Consider the following 25,676-nt stretch of genomic DNA (forward strand, 5'->3'; position numbering starts at 1 on the left):
AATCAAACAAATTGCAATTTGCAAACAAAACGTTGAATTTTAATTTAAAACAAATTTTGTTACATGAAACATTGAACAATGACAAAAACATAAATCCTAATTAATGTAGTAAAAGAAAACGTATGCGTTATGTTAAAACAGTGGATGTAAATGTTGCGAAGGTTATTTGATTAAATCAAAAGCACTGCTCATAAAACCATGGATCCCGGTGAAGGATCCAGTAAAAAGGATCCTGCTAGAAAGGACTCGGAGTCATCACCTTCGAGCAAACCTATAGTATTGGTTGGTATTAGTATAGTATACCTAAGTTTTTTATGTGCACTACAAACTATAAATATCTAAAAAATGGTCTATTCCAATGGTGTTAATTTGGATAATATGCATCCAGATCTATAGATCTCCGTCTCGGTTGTTTGACCCGTGGCATAGGACCCTATTTTGTAAGCCCTTAAGGACCAATACCTACCTTACACGACTATTTAGAGATCTAGCAACCTGACTGATTCTGTCTCATGGTATAGGTTTTCTCTGCCTAGGGCCTACTGAAATAACTATGATTTCTCATACATCCATACATTTATATATATTCATCACAATAATGATTATGTATGTATGGATTTATAAAAAGTGATCGTGTGGGAATCGGCCTGTATATACTTTTTACTGAAAGTAGTTTTAAAATAAATCAAATTGTTTTTGAGTTATATCACATCAAAAAAACAAAAAAATCAAATAATACCCAATTTATTTATAATGTAAATTTAATATATTGCCTTTTGTTAACTTTTATTTCACTAAAGACAGGTAAAATCAAAAAGTTTTCAAAGCTGACACCACCATTTAAGCCCGTTGACAAGAAGAGAGTATGTGCTTTCTCGATACAGAAGAAGACTCCCATCAGTCCCATAGTTGCACCAAAGGCAATACCTAGCAGTAGTAAGTATTTTAATATTTTAATAATATGCAGAGGGTGTAGGTTTGAATCCAGTCCAGAGAATGCACCTCCTAACTTTTCAGTTGTGTGCATTTTAAGAAATTATAGCATGTGTCTCAAACGGTGAAGGAAAACATCATAGTCTGCCAATCCAAATTGGGCCAGCATGGTGGACTATTGGCCTAACCCCTCTCATTCTGATAGGAGACTCGTGCTCAATAGTGAGCCAAATATTATGTTAGTGATGAAGCTACAAAAATGCTAAGCTAAAAAAAAAAAATAACAGACAATAAAACACACTTACCTAATAAACGTTTCCTACTCATAAAGCTGCAGCTGCAGTACTTGTTATATAATAGGACTTGCTTGTAGATTAAATAGATTTAAACTGCACTTCTAATGTTAATGATGACAAAATATTTGTATATAACAGTTATAGTTGGATACATTCTTTATGACGTTTCCAAACTTTGTGCGTTACACAATATAATATTTTAGGTATCACCTGTAACGCAGAGTAGTGGTGGTCTTACTTACACGTCTAGATTTTTGTATAAGCTGCGTGTAGGGTCACCCACATCCTATTTTGGAGACTTTATATCTATAGCCTCTGACTAACAGGTCATCCTTTACATTTCAGATGCAACACCAGTGATTATCGGTAAACTGTCTGGTGTGAAGGTGGCACCGAAACCCGAGCCAGACCCTGAACTGAAGAGACTAAAACCACCTAAACCTGGTAGTACAAGGAAATCATTTCAAGGTACATTCTAAAAATTCATATTAATCATTTTCAGTGCACATTTTCAGCTAAGTTGGGTTACTAACCAGTGCCTCTGAAAGCACTGCTATTGGACCTTGTCATTATCATTAAAAACTGATATATATGGTATGTTCCTTAATGGGACTTTAGCGGCGTCATCGGGGTTTGGGCGAGCGCAGAAGCATCTCCTGAAGGCAGAAGAATAGTAGATAGGCGGAATACTCTCCCAAGGGCGTCTGTTCTGAGACTTGAACTTCTGAGTGCCTTAGAGGGCCGTTCGGAAAGATGTTGGTACGGGCGCTCCCGATATCTCCAGTTAGTAAAAAGCTCACGTCTGAGTGACGTCCATTGGCTGATATGATGATGATAATAGTGATGTCATCGTAAGGATCGTAATTGCAAGTCTCGACCACTAGTTGATTGGGGTGGATGGGTTGGCGGCTCTATCAAAATAAGCTTTCAGTTTTTGTTAAATCTGTTAATGCATTATCACCCAAAGCACAGATTTCTCATTAGAGTGTGTTGGGTGGGCTACCCACTAAGCCATATCTTCTCTTATAAGGAGGAAGGTCTGGCTTAAGTGGATTGATAAAATAGGCTGATAACAAAGAATCTATACTAATATTATAAAGCTGAAGAGTTTGTTTGTTTGTTTGATTGAACGCGCTAATCTCGGGAACTACTGGTCCAATTTAAAAAATTCTTTCAGTGTTAGATAGCCCATTTATCGAGGAAGGCTATAGACTATATATTATCCCCGAATTCCTACGGGAACGGAAACCGCGCGGGTAAAACCGCGTGGCGTCAGCTAGTTGTAAATAAATCTGGGAGTTTGTAGTATGGGTAGCATGAACCTTGTACCTGTTTGCTACTATCTTAGACTGCACTAACATCAGGAAGATAGCAGTCAAGAGTCTTGTCAATAAAAAAGTCTTACAATTTATAGCTAGAGTTTCTGTCGTGTGGTTTTAGAATCTTCTGAAATTCATCTTTTTTTCTCTCTATCTAAGGTATGGTGTTAGACAGAGAGTGATAGATAACTTGTGACTATGTTGTAATAAAAAAAAACCTAGTTGTTGAAAAAAGATGTTTAACGTTCACAGATTCGTACATAGAACTACAGAAGCGTACTCTCTCTGAGATAGAAGACATCAAACGAAAGATGGAGTTGGTAGAGCTTGGTATACCACTTGGCCTGATTTGCCCTACGTCCACCAGCGAAACGGCCATGCCAACTAAGGCTATGCCACCTATAAAATCATTCCTTGGTAAGTTGAGAATATTTTCAGTTCCTTTTCTCTTTGGCTTTGCAGAGATTAGCTTTTTTGTGTTTTTACAGTCCACAGAAAGAGTTTAGCCGTTCTGAGTTCTTTGTTTATTGTTAGTGTATGTTTTTAATAAACAATGTTGTTGATCCGTTATTAATTTCCCTATGTCTATATCGCTCTCACTGGAATGGTTAAGCTGGCCACAGATGTTCAAGTATAGAACAAATATCGAAATATTATTATTGGTGTGGTTTCAATATCCTTTTTCTTTAATTACTTACTTGACTGTCTGTGGCCAGCGTTAGATTTTCAATATCAGAGAGCGTGTATGATTTATTTATCTCTGTAAGCTATTGTGATGAGACGAAAGAGAGATATAAATGTAGTCCAAAGTTTTCCTTTATATTTTAGTGTGCATTTTTGGCTTGCATAACTCTTTTTTTCGCACCATTTTACCTTAAAAGTTTTGTGTTAATTAATGTTTTTTTTTGGTTTATTTTATAACACAAATATAATAATAGAGTGCGCGCAAGATAAATCTCTCTTTTAACCGCCTAAAGATTTTTTGTTTAAAAAATCATATTTGCCGTATATTTTTTAAATATGACCAATATTCTCATGCCCCTCCAACTAGTCGGGAATTACTGTATTAGGAGTGGGTTCGACAATAGACCAATATAATAGGGCGAGGATCGAACCACCTCTGTTATAAGTTCGACCGCTCTTACCATTGAGCTATTGAGGCTATAAATATAGATAGACGACGGCATTTATTTGATTAGTTCTTTATTTTGGCCACGCGCAAACTTATCAAAGTCAAAGTCAAAATTCATTTATTTCAAATAGGCTTAGTTTACAAGCTTTCGAAACGTCAGGTAATAATATTAAACTTAAGATAATGGTGATAATAATTATTCGAAAACTTAAAATTAAAGTTACGAGGGTTCCAAACGCGCCTTGGTCCGAGAAGAGCCCACAACAAACTCAGCCAGGTTTATCCTTTTTTAGTTTATCACCATAAACATATCGTGTGCGCACTCTACTTATTACTAAACCATATGCTAAAATTTTGTTATTTTGCTAACTATTATGTTTTTTTTTAAAACGATGCCTGCTTATCCATCTTATCCATCTCATAATGCGTGTAGGCTGCAACTTTCGAGTCTGTGCTAATAACACACGAAACAAGTCCATACATCGACAGAACAAACTAGCCACTCGGTCTAGCAGTAAGTTATATATACGACCACCTTTATGTTGCTTATAGACAAACAGTAATTAATTCTCTCCCACGTGGCACAGTGCGTTGGTATGACGACAGTGTACAGCCCCTCTAGCCAAGTGGTACGTCGATTCTCTTTCTACGATCGCAAACGCTTCGAAAACTAGAAAAATGTATGGGAATGACAAATCACGTGTCTGTCCTGTCGATAGCAAATGTCATACATTATTCTAGTTTTCAAAGCGATTGCGATCGTAGAAAGAGAATCGACGTACCACTTTGCTACAGGGGCTGTACTATAGCCTGGCAAGTTTGTTGATGTCTCTCCCATGATATGCGGGCGTCGGGGGGTATGACTGCGCGAGTGTGAGGTTGTGCGCGCGTGCATCGCTACCCCCCCTCCCGGCCCGCGCGGACCGTCGGGAGTTACGAAAGAATTTGCCAATCTATAAAACCATACTCAATATGCACTGTTTGCCACAATGAGGATTCAGTTGTAGAGTTTGCCTATAATAGGACTTTTAGTTGATTATTTAGCTACAAATGTATGCATATTTTATGATATATATGTATGTACTTGTGTGTCTGTCTGCTTTTCCTTCTAGTCTATGCACATGTCTGTCTTAGTTATTATCTGTTTGATTTCATTAAAATTGTATTATACTAGCTGACACCGCGCGGTTTCACACGCGTGGTTCCCGTTCCCGTAGGAATACGGGGATAATATATAGCCTATAGCCTTCCTGAATAAATGGGCTATCTAACACTGAAAGAATTTTTCAAATCGGACCAGTAGTTCCTGAGATTAGCGCGTTCAATCAAACAAACAAACAAATAAACTCTTCAGCTTTATAATATTAGTATAGATTTGAGTAGGTTTTTATGAATGACTAAAGGACGCCTGCGACTTTGTCCGTCCTTAGACCTCTTTAAATCCAGCCCTTGCAGTAGTATCGCGGTAAAAATGGAGTAACTTCTCCCGTTTTCCCAACATTTCTCTTCACTGCTTTGCTATTGATCCTATTAATCGTAGCGTGATGAAAAGTATACTATAACCTGCTCAGGAATATGAAGAATATTTGTACTAAGTTTCGTTAAAATTCGTCGAGTAGTTTTTGTATCTATAACGAACATACAAACAGACAGACGAAAATTTTACTGATTGCATTTGTGCCATTAGTCGTTATCAACCCATATTCGTCTCACTGCTGAGCTCGAGTCTCCTCTCAGAATAAAAGGGGTTAGGCCAATAGTCCACCACGCGGGCCCAAGGCGGATTGGCAGACTTCACACATGCAGAGAATTAAGAAAATTTTCTGGTATACAGGTTTCCTCGCCATGTTTTCCTTCACCGTTTGAGACACGTGATATTTAATTTCTTAAAATGCACACAACTGAAAAGTTGGAGGTGCATGCCCCGGCCGGATTCGAACCCACACCCTCCGGATACGGAGGAAGAAGTCATATATGGTCTCTTGCCATTAGTATCGATTACTAATCACCCGCTGATAGTTATTTTGGAAATATATTTCATGTACAGAATTGACTTCTCTACAGATTTATTATAAGTATAGATTAGCTGTGTGTTCTTTTAGTAGTTATTGTTGGTTTCTTAATTTTATGTTTTGTCTTTTGTCCTTTAGAGTGTTCTAGTTTAGTTTATTTATTTTGCGTGTTGAAACATTCGTAGTAGCTAGTAAGTAGCCTTTGCGAAGTATTGCAAAATAATAGAATATTGTAAAAGTTTTGGATTTTAGAACTATTGTGAGTATTATTCATATTCAATTATTATGAAACACGGCTAAAACTCACGTGGCACAATCAAAATATGTGTGGACTGTGTCACATTGCAATAACCAGCTCATGACTAAGGACACTGTGTGGGTTTGAAGCTAGACAGGCATACTCTGACGTTGTACTATGTGAATTTTAGCTGTGTTTCATAGTAAATTAATAGTTTTAGATAAATATAATAACTTTATTTATAGATCCAACTAAAGTTGACGAATTGATCCGTGAAGCAAAAAAAGCTAAAGAGGAGGGAAGAAAATACAAATTCGACTATCAAAAGTTGTTACCCGGTTACGATAATCCTTTCCAAAAGAAAAAAGATGAATTAGAAAGGAATGAAAAAGAACGCAGATCAGGTAGACGGAAAAGCGAATCCGAAAGAGATAGGGAAAGAGAGAAAGATAGAAGGAGGTCAGACAAACATAAAAGGAGTGATCACAAAAAGGATTCAAAACACAAAGATAAGAGCAAAGAAAGAAAACATGAGGAGCCTCAACGAGACAATACTGAAGAAAAAGAAACAGACGTTAACCTCAACGATTATTTAGTCTGTGACAGTTGGTCATTGGAAAACGATGATAAAAACAGCACATCTAGTCCTAAAGTTCCAGACAAACCGCCCAATCCTGCACCAGCGTCGACCCCATCGGTCACAGAACACAAAAACAACGATACATCAATAACTGTAGATAGGGTAGAAAGTCCCAAAAATGTACCAGCGAAATTAGAAAAGCTACAACCTGTTATAGATTCGTTTAAATATGAAATAGACGATGATGAAATTTTGGACATATTCGACGAAAATTGCGGACTAGACCGATACGCCCAGCAAACTAAGGCAAAGAAAAGATCTTTTTACGACTCACCTGACAAAAGTGTTGTAGATTATGACCAAGATAATACTAAAGATTCATCTATGGACGGATTGAATGAGGATACCTTTTTGGAATCTGTGATCAATGAAATTAAGCAAGAGACTTTAAGCGACGAAACAAGCCAAGATAGAGCATTAGTAGAGTATGAGATGTCACCAAATAGAGAAGAGAGTCCAGCTAGTAGGAGATCTTCTGTAACCCCTGAACTGGATGACAAAGTTATGAATAGTCAGAGAAGCAACTATTCAGAAGGAGGGTACAGATCATCTGATAGCTACAAAAGTATAGACACAATGGAGAGTGGATATAAATCTGTGGAAAGCTTTAGGTTGTCTGTGGAAAAGGAGTTGGATGAAGTTTTGGAGAGAAAAATGTCTAAATCAACGGTAGACTCGTTGGAGACTTGGAGTTTCGTGTTGAAGATCTGTCAGCCATTGTTGTTTAGGCACGATAAAAAGAAATGCTACAAGTAAGTAGATTTTGCATTTTCTTATAGTTATTATACTTGAGAACGGTGTCATCTGCGTCGTACCCATTCAGGGGGTTAAAATATAGCCCATTTTATTCACTGATAATATCCAGGCAGGCCTGGCGAACTCCGTGCTTTAGCAAAAACGTACAATTACCGCCTGGAGAGGTCGAAAACAGACGCGACGCGGATCCTCTTTGAATCAAATATTATTAACCAAAAAAAAAATGGCAAAAAATTATTGTACTGCATTTGGCTGCCTAAATAATAATAAGAATCGGAGACTAAGTTCCAAATGATGTAATGAAAAAAAAAATATTTTAAGTAGGCATTTATTTAATAATATCTACCGAATAAGTACTTCAATTTTCTTGTTTATGTTATGTTGTTAATGTATTTATTTTAAATCTAGTATTAAGTATTTGAAGACAACCCTAACGTTGTTTGAATAGATGTAATAAAGATAAGAGCTGTAGGTAAATAAAACGGTAGGCTAATAATTTTGTTCGAACTGAATTGCGCCGTATTGTGTTGTAGCGAGAGTCGCTTTTACTTTAATGACGTTGCGGAGTGAATCTTCTGTACTTGTACATATGATTTCTAATTTCTGTGGTATAGGCATAAATATCTTATGGTTATGGCTGATCTTGATGATGATATTATATGCATTAACAAAATATGTATTTCCGCAGAGAAACCCGCATGAACCCCAAGCTGTGGTATGCGGCGAACCCCAAGTCTTGCGACTGTGTCAAGGACCGCAGCGTTGTCTATGAGGAACTGGAAATGTGCAAGATGGCGCTCGTCGACCGAGTCTACGGATGCGATCAGTGAGTGTCATCATCATCATCATCATCATATCAGCCGATGGACGTCCACTGCAGGACATAGGCCTTTTGTAGGGACTTCCAAACATCACGATACTGAGCCGCCTGCATCCAGCGAATCCCTGCGACACGCTTGATGTCGTCAGTCCACTTGGTGGGGGGTCGACCAACACTGTGCTTTCTAGTGCGGGGTCACTTTGGGACCCCAACGTCCATCGGCTCTTCGAACTATGCGCCCATTGCCACTTAAGCTTCGCGACTCGTTGAGTTATGTCGGTGACTTTGGTTCTTCTGCGGATCTCCGATTCTGCGAGGATCTCCTCATTTCTGATTCGATCATGCAAAGATACTCCTAACATAGCTCGTTCCATCGCCCGCTGTGTGACTCTGAGCCTTCTTATGAGACCCACAGTTAGCGACCAAGTCTCGGAACCAAGTCTAGGTCATCACTGACAACACGCACTGTTCGAAGACTTTTGTCTTCAGGCACTGAGGAATATCGGACGAAAAGATGTCGCGAAGTTTCCCGAAAGGATCAGTCAGATCAGGATAAATTTGACGTTCATAATACGTACTATTATCGTGAATCGCGGCAAACTTTCAATAGTGAAACGAACTGTCACCGTACCCATCCTATCTGAAAAACACTATAGTGTTTATAAAATATTAAAAATATATTGCGAGTGGGTTGTCTCAAAAAGTCCTGACCAAACTATCATTAATGATAGTTAATAATGGTCAATGACCTAATAATAAAAAACCTCTTCAAGAATCCCAGACGCGCCGTTCCCAAAAGCTCGCAAGTGGTATCCCCAGAACAGCTTGGTCTCCATGGAGAGTACGCCGCTGCCTCTGACCAACGAATGGGAGGCCGAAGACAGTCAGATGGCCGAAAGGAGGGACATTGACTCGGCGTGCACCACGCCGCAGAGGAACGACGAGATGTCATTGGATAGGGAGTATCAAAGGTAAGTTGCGGTGAAAGCAGTGCTAATAACTTAGACCATTAAAAAAAGGACCTGCCTCGTAAACCGTTACCCCTCTATCAAAGATCAATGATCTAACGCGTTTATAAAAACTGTTGCTAAAGAATTGTTGTAATCGTTTTCGTCGTGTAAAGAGCTCCCTCAAAGTGCAGGTTTGTGCAGTTGAATGGCATAAAAAATGGCCAAAAACTTGTAGAAAGAAGTAGGACTTTATGAAAAGATGGAGTAACGTTTCATTTGTAAGTATTTTTACCATAATTTTATCAAATTTGTAATAAAAAGTATTTCTAAAAAATCGATTCTTTTGACGGAACAGAAAAAAATCGATCAAAAAATCGAACATTCTATGTATATATTCTGTGGATAGTCTATGCGATGTGTTGGTTAGTATGTGTATAAATTACGCGTGTGTGTATTGCGAGTCAATTATTTAGTTGTGTGTAGTGTATGGACACAGAATATAGTTAATGGTGTTAAATGTTTTCGATGTGCGAGTTTACCTCGTCCCCCTCAAAAAACGAGTGAATTTGGGTGCCAAACAGGTCCGTTATTTTGAATGGTCTAAGGTGAAAGCAGTGCTAATAAGGATGATGACTATACTATAGCCTTTCTTGATGAGTACTGTTTACCAACAAACAAATTAAAAATGAGGGTATAAATTACTAGTCATTTCACACCTAATAATAATTAAAATTAACTTGTTCTTAAAATATCGAAAATAAATTTTATTAATAAGCTTAAACAATTAGATATGGTTAATATACATTACGTAAACACCTATTTAAATATTCAGATAAAGAACGGAGGAAAAACAAAATCTGCTTTACTCATCAAAATACATATATGGCAATAGCATTTTTAATAAATTTACGAAGTAGACGGTAGTTGCAGAAATAATCGGTCGCGGAGTATATAAGCAACGAGAATCAAGGCTTTCAAACAAAAAATGAAATAAAACTATTAGGGGGTAGTTTAACAGACCAACAAACTATCGCTGCAAGTTAATACTTAAACCGGAACGTTAGAGGGTGCTCTAAAACCTATTTATTTTAGTATTTTTCGTAGAAATTTATATTTTTTCTGAAACAAATGACAGGTTAATATTTTTTTTTACAATTTTTTTGTTTAAATTTAATGTTCAAATAGGTTTATGGAAGCAGTGTGGCCAGATGTAATAGAATCCAAGAAAGAAACTTCCAGAAGCACTACACCCGTGCGCCAGGAGTCGAGGAAGAAGAAGAAAGAAGAAAGCGAGAAGGAAGCAGAAGAGAAGAAGCCTAAAAAGATAAAACTCAGTAGCGAGGGATGGAGTCAGGAATCTGATATGGAGGAGGAAGACAAAAGGTGTGTAATCCTTTTTTTTATTCTCTACTAGTTAGCCCTTGACTACAATCTCACCTGATGGTAAGTGATGAAGCGGGCTAACTTGTTAGGAGGAGGATGAAAATCCACACCCCTTCCGGTTTCTACACGACATCGTACCGGAACGCTAAATCGCTTGGCGGTGCGTTTTTGCTGGTAGGATGGTAATTAGCCAAATAAAGCCACGGACGGAGGCTCTTACCAGCCAGACCTGGACCAATTAAAAAACCTCAATCGGAATCGATTCCAGGAAACAGCCGGGAATCGAACCCAGGACCTCCGTCTTGATAATCCATCGCGCATACCACTGCGCCACGGAGGCCGTCAAAAACTAATCTATGGTTCCTTATTTTCAGTAAAAAACAAAAAAATCTAAAAGAGAAGTCCAAATCACGAAAGAGAAAGCATTCCACGTCGACTCTATCTTCAGTATCAGAGACAGATGAAGAGGCGAGGAGGAGGAAACTTCTTAAAAAGAAGGTGAGGAACTACGATCACTTTGTCTTGGATTCGATTCCTGGCTAGGATTTGAAAACAAGTCAAAGTAATAAAAACCGAACAAATGCGGTTCGGATACCTGTCATTACAAGTATAGAAAAAAATCTGAAAATCTTAGACTAGTTTTAATTGATTATGGAACACGGCTAAAACTCACGTGATATTAGGTCGGAGTATGCCCGACTAGTTTCGAACCCATACGGGGCCCTTAGTCATTAGTTTGGATCGTGCCGCTATGCAAGAACCAGCTCATGACTAAGGGCCCTGGATGGGTGAGGTCAATAAATTAATAAATTGTTAATTATAATCAGGCAATCAAGAAAGCTAAATCAAAATCAGCGAAGCGGCGTCGTATGGGACGGAAACTCTTGAAGAAACTAAAGGAGAAGCAAAAGAAGAGAAACAAAGTGAAGAACATAGAAGAAGAGGGTGATTATGATTTTTTTTAACTGAACGACTAAGGTTCGACTTCGCCGACATTCGTTTAAACATAATCAACCGTTTAAATAAGTTAAACGCTGTTAAGTACCACTGGATGCTCGCAGCTTCGATTTCAAAACAAACAAAATATAACAAATATTTGTCAAATTTGACATGGTACATAATAAATCAGTGTTGCCAATACGTATTTTTCTAAATCCCTACAAATCGAAGTGGAAACTCCCCAAATTGGGGAAAGAACATATCCCAATTCCCCAAAAAATCGCCGCCATTTGGGGAATTCCTCGCAAGTTACAATGATGTTATATATAATAAATAAATTGTTCATAAATCATTCACTTTTCGTTCTCCATCGCTCGGTTTACAAACCAGAGTCAAAAAGCGTTTGCTGAATAGGCTCCTTGTTCAAATTGTGTTTAATATTTGACGGGTTGGTTCTGTAAACGCAGTTTTAATGAAACTCGGTGAACTCGGGTCTAAATGAAGTTTTACCAGTTGACATGTTTTTAACTGACTATGCGGTTTAAGATGGTAAAGCGCAAATATTGCTGTGGTGCAGTTTATTTAACGAATAGTGTCTGTCATGTTTTTTGAAAATTGAAAAAAATTAAAAAAAGGTCGTGAATATCTTTTTCATCATTATCAACCAATATTCGGCACACTGATGAGCTCGAGTCTCCTCTCAGAATGAGAGGGGTTAACATCCTTTTATCATACCTTAATATGACCTTTAAATATAAAAAAAAGTCTTCAATAATTTATGTACTTGAGAACTCTATTTAATGTCTTGTGACACACTACTCGTTTTCCATTTTTTATTTGGCAATCGTAGAAAAATAATAAAATGCGACATAAATACAATATCCTTTTACCATACCTAAATATGACTTTTAAATAAAAAGTCTTGAATACTTGAGAACTCTAAAATAAATCTGGTGACACAATTCCATTTTTTAGAAAAGAAAAAAGAAAAGAAAGCTAAAAAGAAGAAACAGCTGAAGCTAAAGAAGAAGGAAGCAAAGAAGAAGAAACACAAAGCACAATCGAGTTCTTCGAGTTCTTCTAGCAGCGACAGTAGCGATACCGAATCAGGAGGAGATAGGAAATCCAAGAAGGCGAAGAAGAAGGCAATAGAAGAGAAGAAGAAGGCGAAGAAGATGAGGCAATCAAGTTCGGACTCAGCGCAGAGTTTCGAAGAAGAATTATTTGACGTCAATATACTAAACAACATTAAAACTGAAAGGTTAGTTGATTTTTAACTGATTTCGTTAGAAGGAGTAGGAAAGTAGTAAACATCCTCTAAGAACAGATTTTATTTTATTTATGCATTTAGTTTATTTATTTATTTTATTTATATAAAATTAACAGCGTATTAACTGTTTTAAAAAGCAAATAATCTTCAATATCGAAGTCTATTTTGTAGGTTAACGGACGATGAAAAAGCTGGACACAAAATGATGGAATTCTCACCCCGGCGTCAGAAGCCGAGGGAGATCATCGATGTCAAGGAGTTGCAGAATGATTTCGTCGAGAACGTTCACATTAAGCAAGAAGTAGAAGAGACACCCAGACCCGAGGAGTTGCCTGAGGAAGTTGAGAAGGCGCAAGAGCCCAAGGTTGCTTTTGAAGAAGATTCTGTGTCCAAAACAGATGTCGCGAACATCGATTTGCCTAAAGTAAGTCAAGAGAATGGGGATGATGACTAGGAATATATTGATTTTTATGAAACATTCGGGTAAATAAGGTCAATTTTAATGAATTTATACGTAAAAATTGTCTAAGTGTTTCCAAAATAAATAAGAATTTTTCAAAATTTCAAAATCTATTAAAAATCTTTTATCGCAAGTAGTTCCCACCAGCCGATCGGTACCCCTCTCTAACTCCCCACTCTTTAGGGAAACAAGTCGCGCAACCTGACTTCATATCAGTCTCAAGACTACTATTTCCTACAATTGTTTATATTAAATTTGATATGAGTCAACTAGCCCATTGATACTATAACCCCTCAGACCAATTATTGTATAGGACCTGCCTCCCTAGACGTTATTTTTCTGTCAAAGTATATGATCAACGATCTAATGCGATTATAGAAACTGTCTCTATAGAATCAATGTTAAATAATAGTAATCGTGTACGTCGGTTAAAGAGCTCCGTAAAAATACCTTTCTGTGTAATTGAATTGTTTAAAAAACGGGAAAAACTTCTAGTTTAGTATAAGATATATACCAAATCTAAGATCGTTTTCTTCAGAAAATGACAGGCTATTTTGTTCGTGACTATGAGTGCGATACAGGTCTTTCTATAATTGGTCTGAGTATAACCCCTATAATTTTCTTGTATATGTAGCCGTCACCACAAACAGTGGAATCGCCTCAAGACGTGCCGCCATCCGTACCGTCCGTACCTTCCGTACCGCCGTCCGTACCATCCGTACCATCTGTACCGTCATCCGCACTCTCCGTACCGGACGAGTCCAACACGTCTCAAGCATCTTCGCAGGAGTCCGTTGGCAGTATTAGCTTGAAGGTGAGTCTGAGCCTTAATGATAAGTTTTCGACTTTAATTATCACCATTATTTAATAAAATTACCTGACGTTTCAAAAGTGCTTGTATACTAATCTTTAAATAAATTAATGTTGATTTAAAAAGTCAAAGGAATAACTTCCAAGTTTTGTTATACACTATATGAAAGTATATTTTTTTGTTTATTTGCGGGGTTTTTGCATTTTATTGGTAAATTGTCAAAATCGTTCGTAACACTCCCTATGGCCCGCGCGTTCGACTTCACACCCTCCCCCGTCGCCCGCATATCACGGGAGTGTCATCAACGAACTTGCCAAGCTATTGTGAAATTCCCGTCAAAATTAACCCAGCCGTTTATCCCGAGACAAAAATTAACAAATTTTAAAAAAATAAAAGATTGCCTGTGTTTTAGTATCGTGTAAAACTTTATTTGAGAAAACACAGTTATTTTGAAATCACAGACAGACATTTAAATTTTATTTATATGTATTGATATATCTTTCCAGGATGCGCCAATCTTTTACGAAAAGGACGAAAGCCACCTCCGGCCGTCATCACAGAACTCCAACTACAGTTTCAATGACGTCATCAGCGCGAGCCAAAACAGCCTCTATCAGAAGGGCCTAGAGTCCTCTTCAGCTAATCAAATTTCTCTATACGACAAAGAGGTCGATATAAAAGTCGAGCCAAGTCTGTATCCCAACGAAATCGGATCACTCTCTGGTGATTACAAATCGACCAATCAGAGTGATTATGCTAAGATTTCAGCCAATCAGAGTGATTATGCCAAGATTTCAGCCAATCAGAGTGATTATGCCAAAATTTCAACCAATCAAATCGATTACAATAAGCTGTCAGCCAATCACAGTGATTATAGTAAAGTACCAGCCGGTCATGATTACAGCAAGAGAATAGAAGTGGCTACAAGCGATATTGGTCTTTATGATAAGGGAATAGATGCTGAAACTGAGTGCGAAGACAAGTATGCAGAGAGTTATGAGGCGGCGAACTATGAGATGTACGAACAGATGGCTATGGCGTATCAGAGTGATGTTGCTAGCCAGGTTGGTATTTTTTTTTTATTTACACCCCATTGGCCCAATGGTTAGTCCTTGTGGTTTCGGATACGAGGTCCTGGGTTATTAGTTATAATATTAGCCGATGTTACGGTTTGACGTAGTTCTGCGTTTCTGTGAGAATACGGGGATGAAGTATATATGATATTTACAAATAACGTGGCTTTCTATTACTAAAAGAATTTTCAAAATCGGTTTTGTAGATTCAGAGATCCCCTACAATACCACTAAATTTACCTCTTTATAATATGGATAGAACTTTTATTTCTTCCTTTTTAGGGTTCCGTAGTAAACAAGGAACCCTTATAGTTTCGCCATGTCCGTCTGTCTGACCGCAGCTTAGCGCAGAGACTATATTAAAAATGTGAACGTCTCCTACCAGCCAGACCTGCACTAATTAAGAAAAGCTCAACCATCCCAGCCGGGGATCGAACCCAGGACCTCCGTCTTGTAAATCCACCGCGCATACCACTGCGCCACGGAGGCCGTCAAAATCATAGAAAAACAAAGATACACACAAGCTTTCTTTCTAATATTATATATATTTTCTTTTTAATATTAGTCATTTATCACATAAAAGAAACAGAAAAAATAAACGGTAAAATAACTAAAAATTATTAGTGTATCTACCCTAGTTAACAACCTTGTGCACGCCACAATTACAGCAGCGGTCGAGCGGCTCGGCGGACGGCTCGGCGAGCGGCGCGGCGAGCGAGTCGCGGCGCATCGAGACGGTGGTGGGCGCGCGCGCGCACGGGGAGATCAAGTGCGACTGGCGCGCGAGCGACGCGCCCACCACGCCGCGACGTGCGCAGCGACCGTCGCGGTGGGGTGAGTCACATACTTATAAATCCAGTCGAAAGTTTTTTTTTTAATATGAAGTTTTTTTTTAAAAGATGATTTTAACTTAATATTAAGTTAAAATCATCTTTATCATTATTATTTTATTGTGTCGTCCATTTAACATATAAATGATAGCTGCCGCCCGCGTGGTTCTCTTTCCCGTAGGAATACAATCCCTTACAAAATTACCGGGTGGTTAGGGGTAGGCCTGGGCCGGGGATGGGCATTCTATAGGCAGGGAGAACAACACGAGCGGAGAAGGGAAGTGTTAGTTAATTGTCAAGGAAAGAAAGAAAAAAACTTTATTACAGCATTATACACAACACAATTTGCTCTTATTATCATTTATTTATTTTTTTATTTATTTATTTATTATCATCATAACTTAAAACTAGCCTTACAGGTATCACCTAATTCGCTAGCTTAGTACTATATTATAAATCTAAAACTTAATTCTATTTACCTAAATAAATATATATATATATATCATAATATAATATGTCAGGACAATATCCTGCGATGTGTGGCATAACCCAATAAAGGGCCCCAACTCAGCATAATGCTACATACTCTTTAAGTAAAAAGATCATGCAGCGCTGGTTTTCAGTTGGAACCGTTGATCAGATGCCGCCACAAACACAGCACACAACAACCTTACTAACTTAAATAAACAATAAAAATTAAACTTTAAATAATACATTATAACTAACTGGTATTAAAAAGAGAAAACAATACAATGCTATTCTAAAAAATAACAGCATGAGAATTAAAAAACTAAAAACAGAATTACTTCCTATAAACGTCCTTATAAGGACGTCCTTAACCCTACACACATTGGTTACAAGTCCGGGTTCTGCTCGGGGTTTTTCTGTCTGCCGCACGATGGACCCGGCACCCGCACGTTGAATCCTAACTACTAAATACTAAGATATTTCGTCTCATTTTAACTTTGACTTGGACTTTAATGATGATGATAAATCCAACTCATCAGGCATTGTACAGTGTAAATTAATATTTGAATTGATATTATTGTTATTTTCATACATATTTTAATTTTTTCTATTATATATGTTAGGAACATATACAGTTAGTTTAGTCTTTTCTTTTTATAATTGATTGATTGATTGATTGATTGATTGATGATGATGATGATGATGTGGTCAGGTCTGAAGCCGGGCGAGGTGAACATCGTGTTGACGGGCGACGGCAGCCAGTTCCAGTCGGAGGAGCCGGTGTACCGCATCCAGAGCCTCGCCAACCGCACCGACGTCGCCACCGGGTACCCAGCACTTTACTAAACTTTTTTTTTTTTTTTTATTCTTTACAAGTTAGCCCTTGACTACAATCTCACCTGATGGTAAGTGATGATGTAATCTAAGATGGAAGCAGGCTAAGTTGTTAGGAGGAGGATGAAAATCCACACTCTTTTCGGTTTCTACACGGCATCGTACCGGAACGCTAAATTGCTTAGCGGTACGTCTTTGTCGGTAGGGTGGTAATTAGCCACGGCCGAAGCCTCCCACCAGCTATTTCAGCCTCCCTCAATTCCTCAGCGGTAAAAAGGCTTGAAACATGGCCGAGAGGTTGTGATTCGATACCCGGCTGCTGCTCCCTCAATAAGCTATAGCTTGGCAAGCTTTTTGATGACAGTCCCATGATATGCGTGCGACAGGGAGAAAGGACGGCGTGGGTGTGAAATCGTGCGCGCAGGTTACCGCTACCCTCTTCCCGGCTCCCGCGGACCATCGGGAGTGTTACGAACGAATTTGTCAGTTGACGCTTTTTTTAAATGTCCTTAAATTGATCATTAGGAAAAAAAATACCATATTTTTTCGAGATTTAAGGCGGCCTCCGTGGCGTAGTGGTATGCGCGGTGGATTTACAAAAACGGAGGTCCTGGGTTCGATCCCCAGCTTTGCAGATTGAGATTTTCTTAATTGGTCCAGGTCTGGCTGGTGGAAGGCTTCGGCCGTGGCTAGTTACCACCCTACCGGCAAAGACGTACCGTCAAGCGATTTAGCGTTCCGGTACGATGCCGTGTAGAAACCGAAAAGGGGTGTGGATTTTCATCCTCCTCCTAACAAGTTAGCCCGCTTCCATCTAAGACTACATCATCACTTACCATCAGGTGAGATTGTAGTCAAGGGCTAACATGTAAAGAATAAAAAAAAAAGATGTGACATGAAAACTTCAATTTCTAAATATTTATTTGTCAATTCGAGCTTTAAAGCTGTCGGCCATTATAATCTATATTTCAACTGTTTCATGACGTCACGTTAACTAATCCTTTACCAAACGGAGCGTTTGGCAAAAATAAACGTCGAAGTGACGTCACAAAATGGACGACAGCGATTTTGACGTTTAGAATGTTACATACATGATTTTTAAAATAGGGTTTAATACGAAGTTATTACGAAATCCTTAACTTTTATTTAGAGACCGTGGTGACTGTACAAGAGGCTTATGTTCAGCATTGGACGTCCATTGGCTGTTGATGATGCATGATGATGATGATGATGATGATGATGATGATGATGATGATGACGATGACGATAAATAGCGCCAAAAAAAGATATGGATATTTCCTTAACCGCAACTAGTCGACAGTATTTTATTCTTCATGACATTTATTTTGTTTGCATGTTAGGTTTATTGACGAGGGTGTTCGAAATATTTACTTTTATTAAGAGTGTGCAATATGTAATTTGGTGGTTACAAATGGTTCTGGATCTCAGATTCTGGAAAAGTTAGGAGCCTGATATTTGGGTAAATGATATTTCAAAGTGTTAGCTTCGTTATGACTATACAAACTACACAATTTGTAAAACTTTTCTCGATAGTTAATTTTTTTGAAAAATACATGTTTTGCTCACATTTTTCTTTCAATCTCAGGAAAAGCAATCTTATTTTTTGTTTTGTATAGAAGGTATGTATCTTGAACATGGCCATTTTGTTTTTCGTTATGTTGTTTAATTTACTTGCAATTAGGTAAAAATGGTTTTGGCGCTCACGTCATAAAATTTGCGTCGCGCGTCTATCGCTTCGTGCTTTTCACTCACGTGAAAGTCATAATTCGGCGTCTCGTTCGCACTTCGAATTTTATCCATATCGTACCGACGCGCTGCGCGTTCTTAAGTATATTATTGTTTGCTTCTAGATACGACGAAGCATACATGGATATGTACGGCGCCGCCGACCGCCTCCAGTACGGGGACTGTTTCGGGGATGAAACGGACTTGCACGCCGATATCCCCATCCCCGACGACCATCCCCTCCTGCCCGCCTTCACCCCCGTCCCTGGTAACGTTCAGCACATATCCCCCAATATTGTACCCATTGCAGAGACCCCCGTGAAGAAAGAGAGCCTCACCTCTCTGGACGTTAGAATCAACAAGGTTTTGCAGGAAACAGGTAAGCATCGATTGATAAGTTGAATTATTTTCATCCCCTTTTCATCCCTCTTTTAAAGCCCACTCCCATCTCTCATACCCATCTCATTTTTTCAGTCCCATCCCTAACACCTATCCCCAATTTTATCCCCATCCCTATCATCCACTTTATTTTTTCGTACTCATTCTTATCGTTTACCTTTCATTTCAATCTCTAACATCCAACACATATTTCAACCATCTCTCTAAACTCACCCCCTTTACCCCGGTTTCACACCCGTTTTCGGCACATATCCCCCAATATAATACCCATTGCAGAGACCCCCGTGAAGTAAGAGAGCCTCATCTCTCTGGACGTTAGAATCAACAAAGTTGTGCAGGATTTGAGTTCTTTTCATTCCCTTTTCATCCCTCTTTGAAAGCCCCACCTTTTTCACCCCCATCTCATATATCCTCCTCATTTTTTAACCCCCATCTTCTTAAACACACTTAATTTTTTTATCCCCACCCGAACTTTCATCCTCAATTTTCATCCCCATCCCTATCATCCATGTTATGTTATGTTATGTTTACCACCTTTTTATACCCATTCTTTAACGCCCAACATCTATTGCATCTCTAATCTCACCCCATTAACCCCATTGCGTTTACCCCTGAAGACCTACCTACCCCCAGAGACCCCTGTGAAGAAGGAAAGCCTCACCTCTCTGGACGTTAGAATCAACAAGGTTTTGCAGGAAATAGGCAATCATTGATTGAATAGTTGAATTCTTCTGCTCTCTTTTTTCACCCCCAATTACCTACCGCATTTTTTCAGTCCCATTCCTAACACTCATCGCCAATTCCCCATACCTATCAACCACCTTGTTTTTTCATCCCCTTCCCCCTTCCTTAAGTAAAAAATCCCCAAATATAAAAAGTATAAAATCAACGTACGATTATTCTTGCCATTTCACGCATGTTTTGTAAAGTTTTGATAAGTTAGCTAAAGTTTTCTATTGTATTCTTTATCAATAAATAAATGAAAAAATATATAAATAAGTGGGAAATACATATATTTTTGTTTTAGTACTCGGCGGGATAGCAAACGAAATAGACAGCGACAGCGAGACGGCTGACAAAGGCAAATCTGCAACGTGAGTTGATTTATTAAACCAATGACGTATTAATTAAAGCCTGAAAAAAAAACGGGAAAGAACTGTCTTTAAATCCTAAAACTTTGATTGAATCGGCTTCAGTCAATGCATCACTGTGTTGGCACCGCCTTCAAAGTGATCAGAAGGTAGCACAATACAATGTTATTTTTCGCTTTTTAGTTTATTATTGTGATTTTGAAGTCGGTTCAACTTTTTTGTTTTTAGTGTGCCCTAGCATAGTGAATGAAAGCGTCGCAGTACGGGCAATTTCGTTATTATCATTTTAGCACAAAATTACTGTATCAATATTGATGAAAATTAAATGGGAGCAATCTGGAAGTATGCTCTTTCAAACAAAAAAAGAATTTTCAAAATTGGTTAAAAAATGACGAAGTCATGAGGTAACAGACATTAAAAAAAAAAACATACTCGTCGAATTGAGAACCTCCTCCATTTTTTTTAAGTCGGTTAATAAAGAAAGATGTTTATTTATGATTAATTTTATAAGGCGTGCACATTTGGATTTTCATATTTGTTTTTATTTTCAATTGACAAAGTCATGGCACCTGTCGCCGACCCTTTTCGTATGCCATCTGGGGCAATTGCCCCCTTCTCCCCCACATGGCTACGCGTTGTATAGGTGGTTTTTTCCTGCTATCAGGGCGGCGGGTCGCGCCATGAAACGAGTCAGCTTCGCGGATGGATACAAGCCGGGACAGGACTCTGACGTGGAGGAGCCGCCTGTCAAAAAGGTAACACACAGTCACAGCGTTTCATAATCATCATATCAGCCGATGGACGTGCACTGCAGGACAAAGGCCTTTTGTAGGGACTTCCAAACTTCCAAATTGCAACTCCCAACTCAAATTTACGAACAAAATTGTCTGTCGTTTTTTGAGGGGGACGAGGTAAACTCACATATCGAAAATATTTATCACCATTAAAAATATTCTATGTCCATACACTACACACAACTATAAATTTGACTCCCAATACACACGCGCGTAATTTTTATACAGACTAACAAATATATTGCTTAGACTATCCACAGATTAAATACATAGAATATTCGATTACTGATCGATGTTTGGTTGTTTCGTCAAAAGAATCGAATCTTTTTATAAATTGTTTTTATTACAAATTTGATAAAATTATGGTTTAAATACTTTCAAATTAAACGTTACTCCATCTTTTACTAAACTAAAAGTTTTTTATGCCATTTAACTACACAAACCGGCATTTTTAGGAAGCTCTATACACGACGAAAACGATTACAATAATGAAACATCGATTCTATAGCAACAGTTTTTATAAACGCGTTAGATCATTGATTTTTGATGTTTGCCAGAGTAACGTAACGGTAACGGTTAGCGAGGCAGGTCCTGTTATTTAAATGGTCTAAGCCTGTTGGTACACACTTAAAAAAATATTGTATTTCTTAATATAATTTTGGTGCCACTCGAATTACATTATTGATTCAATTATGATAAGAGTGCATTTTAGCTTTGTATTTTTAGCAAAATCACTAACTCGAGATTTGATATGGAACTAACTCTCCCGGATATATTGCTACAAAGTGCTACAAATACAACCATCAATCATTTATCTGATTTAAGTTGCGGAAAATGTAGTATGCAGGTTTCCTCACGATGTTTTCCTTCACCGTTTTAGACACGTGATATTTAATTTCTTAAAATGCACACAACTGAAAAGTTGAAGGTGCAGGTACGCTCTCCGGAATCGAAGGCAGGCCCATATCCACTAGGCTATCACGGCAGTCATTTGCGTTTAATTCCCATTAATTACGAGACACCGCTTTGGACTGGCTTGATGATGACGACAATGACGATGCTTATGTTCGTCGTGCCAGCGCAAGCGGGCGCGCCGCACGGGCTGCGCGTGGCCCTGCCCCGCCACGCACCCCGACCACGTGCCGCTGTGGGACGCGCTGCCCCCGCCGCCGCCGCCGCCCGGCTCGCCCCCGCCCCGCGCGCCCCCGCCCCGCGCGCCGCCGCACGCGCACCTGCTGCGCGCGCACCGCGCCGCGCCGCTGCTGCCAACGCCGCTCGGCAAGTTCGGTGAGTGATGTGTTTGGTTTTTTTTTTGTGTAAGTGCGGCGGCGTCAGGGGGGGTTTGGGCGAGCGCAGAAGCATCGCCTGATGGGGCCCGAAGGCAGAAGCAGAGTAGATGGGCGGGACCACTCTCTAAACGCGTCTCCTCTGAGACTCGGACCTCGGTTTAGAGGGTGTTTTGGCCTGAGTGTATCAGTCCGGGCGCCCCCGAGATCGTGAGTTAAAAAGCCCACGTCTGGGTGACGTCAGATATCGGGGACCTCGTCTTCGCCGGCGAAGACGCTGTGGATGTGATTGTGGTTTCCTTCTCTATACTAAAGCCATACTCGATGAAGATACATGTCATACATACGTGTTTGAAGAGGCATATTGTTGTGCTATATTTTGTCTTACCAGTTTTGTGAGGCTTGCCCATTTGGATTTTAGATTTTTTAGGTTGTATCATTGAGCTTTCTAATACAAGGACACACAATCTTCATTTCTCTTTTAAATTTATTTGTTTCTTACTGAAAATGAGGTGTCATAAATTAATTTCCCTACAATCATTGACCTTATTGACCTTTTATAATAAAAGGACGCACAATGTAAAAAGTAGAAATTTCACTTAAAAACTGGCCAATTTTTCTTTATGGTTTTAGAATTATTGGTAAAGAAAATTATACACAAAGGCCAAATATAGTCCAATATTCAATGAAATCCCAAATTCAATTCAATTCAATTTGGTTTTGCAAATGCGACTACTTGAATTGAGTGCCAAAAAGTGTTTGGCACTCATTAAGTGGGGATGTTTTTTGGTCGCTGATTGTGCATCCACTTTTTGGATGGGATAGGAGATGGGTTTTATTGACAAAATCGTGGCGCTTAAGTACTGCCGCCCCCTTTCTATGCCTCCCGGGGTAATTGCCCCCCCCCCCCCCCTCCCCCCCGTTTTGTTATTTGAAGTATGTTTAGTTTACAAGGATCACTTTCGAGACTGTAAAGACTAACCGAAATTCTTCAGTGCCTGAAGACGAGAGTCTTCGAACAGTGCGTGTTGCCAGTGATGACTTACGGATCCGAGACCTGGTCGTTAACTGTGGCCCTCATAAAAAGGCTCAAAGTCACTCAGCGAGCGATGGAGCGAGCTATGCTTGGGGTTTCTCTGCGTGATCGAATTAGAAATGAGGAGATCCGCAGAAGAACCAAAGTCACTGATATAGCTCAGCGAGTCGCGAAGCTGAAGTGGGCAGGCCACACAGTTCGAAGAGCCGATGGACGTTGGGGTCCCAAGGTGCTGGAATGGCGACCCCGCACTGGAAAGCGCAGTGTTGGTCGACCCCCCACTAGGTGGACCGAAGACATTAAGCGGGTTGCAGGGAGCCGCTGGATGCTGGCGGCTCGAGACCGTTTTGTTTGGAAGTCCATGCAAGAGGTCTATGTCCAGCAGTGGACGTCCATCGGCTGTTAAGAGAGTGCAATATGTAATTTGGTGGTTACAAATGGTTCTGGATCTCAGATTCTGGAAAAGTTAGGAGCCTGATATTTGGGTGAATGATATTTCAAAGTGTTAGATTCGGTTTGACTATACAAAATACACAATTTGTAAAACTTTTCTCGATAGTTCATTTTTTTGAAAAATACATGTTTTGCTCACATTTTGCTTTCAAACTCAGGAAAAGCAAACTTATTTTCTTAAATTTTTGTTTTGTATAGAAAATTAGGTATATATCTTGAACATGGCCATTTTGTTTTTCGTTATGTTGTTTAATTTACTTGCAATTAGGTAAAAATGGTTTTGGCGCTCACGTCATAAAATTTGCGTCGCGCGTCAATCGCTCCGTGCTTTTCACTCACGTGAAAGTGATAATTCGGCGTCTCGTTTGCGCTTCGAATTTTATCCATATCGTACCGACGTACTGCGCGCTCTTAATGATGATGATGATGATGATGATGAAAGACTACCACCGGTATAATTAGTGTTTCACATTCCAGACCCAACCCTTCCGCTGGCCGGTTTCATGCCCCCAGAGCCGCCGCCCGGTCTCATCGCCTTGCAGTAGAGTTAAGTGTTACTTATTTTCTATTTTCGGAAGACGGATTGCCTTTATATGTAGTACGATACCAACTTTATGAAGGGACATAGTGCGTCAAACTGCGCTATACAAAATTTTAGGTATCAGCGGTACGTTAGAGCGCGGCGGGCATAACCCTGCACGCGACTCCAATCCATCCGCGTCTTGTGTTAGCGTACTTTATTCACATGATAGCATATGTTGTGGATAAATTATCTGGGCTATCACGGCCAGTAACCCCTCTGCTTCCGATTCCGGAGGGTGTGGGTTCGATTCCGGTCCGGGGCGTGCACCTCCAACTTTTCAGTTGTGTGCATTTTAAGAAATTAAATATCACGTGTCTCACGGTGAAGGAAAACATCGTGAGGTAACCTGCATACACTCTGGTATGCAGGTTTCCTCACGATATTTAATTTCATAAAATGCACACAAAGTTGGAGGTGCATGCCCCGGACCGGATTCGAACCCACACCCTCCGGAATCGGAGGCAGAGGTCATATCCACTGGACTATCCCGGCATGCGTTATTACTGTAAACTTATTACGTACTAGGTTGATAGGAATTCCGTCTTCCGCAAGTAGAACTATACTTTATATATTGACTTATATTGTAATTCTGATTAATTGTAAATAAATTCTTTAATATTTAGACACTTGACTTTTTTATACTGTACCCTCTCTCTTTTGTTCAGCCTTTGTGATCATGTGAGGTACTGGATTCGAATTTTGGACTGGACTATATTTTGCTATCTTCTGTTAGGTACAACGTTTGAGTGCAATAATGTATATCTATCTATCTATGTAGATCAGCGGGCTTATTATGTATCTCGGTGTACTATTCAAATAATACGAGTCACTACATAGTTTTTCTTTGTATTTTCACCACTACTATAATGTACCACTTTACCATGACTATACTAAGCGGTTTAGTTCCTCTTTCCTTATACGCACTGCAAAGATGTGGAATGCTCTACTAGCTTCAGTTTTCCCCACCACCTACAATATGGGTATTTTCAAGTTAAGAGTGAATAGGCATCTTCTATGCAAGCGCGTTCCACCATAGGCTGTATCATCGCTTACCATCAGGCATGCAGCGCTTGCTTATTCAAAATAAAAAGAAAATACAAATGTAACTTTACGTTTTACTATGT

At 39.2% G+C, this 25,676-nt stretch overlaps 1 protein-coding gene across 1 annotated transcript; it reads left to right on the top strand.

Moving 5' to 3' along the window:
• On the top strand, positions 1–25,176 carry LOC112058338 (titin). Its single transcript, XM_052889309.1, has 21 exons — positions 1–282; positions 801–936; positions 1,575–1,697; positions 2,801–2,965; positions 6,176–7,322; positions 8,015–8,152; positions 8,920–9,117; positions 10,282–10,479; positions 10,854–10,977; positions 11,307–11,424; positions 12,394–12,679; positions 12,860–13,112; positions 13,783–13,962; positions 14,466–15,023; positions 15,701–15,866; positions 17,043–17,157; positions 19,036–19,289; positions 20,337–20,403; positions 21,065–21,155; positions 22,274–22,481; positions 24,447–25,176. Exons 1-21 carry the CDS (start codon positions 199–201, stop codon positions 24,512–24,514), a joined length of 4,677 nt encoding a protein of 1,558 aa, XP_052745269.1. The 5' UTR covers positions 1–198; the 3' UTR covers positions 24,515–25,176.
• Positions 25,177–25,676: the final 500 nt, after the last annotated feature.

This window comes from Bicyclus anynana, chromosome 25 (genome assembly GCF_947172395.1).
Source record: "Bicyclus anynana chromosome 25, ilBicAnyn1.1, whole genome shotgun sequence".
Taxonomy (NCBI): domain Eukaryota; kingdom Metazoa; phylum Arthropoda; class Insecta; order Lepidoptera; family Nymphalidae; genus Bicyclus; species Bicyclus anynana.

Bases quoted from the DNA above. Each gene is read 5' to 3' on its own strand.
- LOC112058338 (XM_052889309.1), top strand. From the start codon at position 199: ATGGATCCCGGTGAAGGATCCAGTAAAAAGGATCCTGCTAGAAAGGAC. The intron at 7,323-8,014 runs GTAAGTAGATTT...GTATTTCCGCAG, and splicing joins GATAAAAAGAAATGCTACAA to AGAAACCCGCATGAACCCCA. The intron at 9,118-10,281 runs GTAAGTTGCGGT...ATGTTCAAATAG, and splicing joins TTGGATAGGGAGTATCAAAG to GTTTATGGAAGCAGTGTGGC.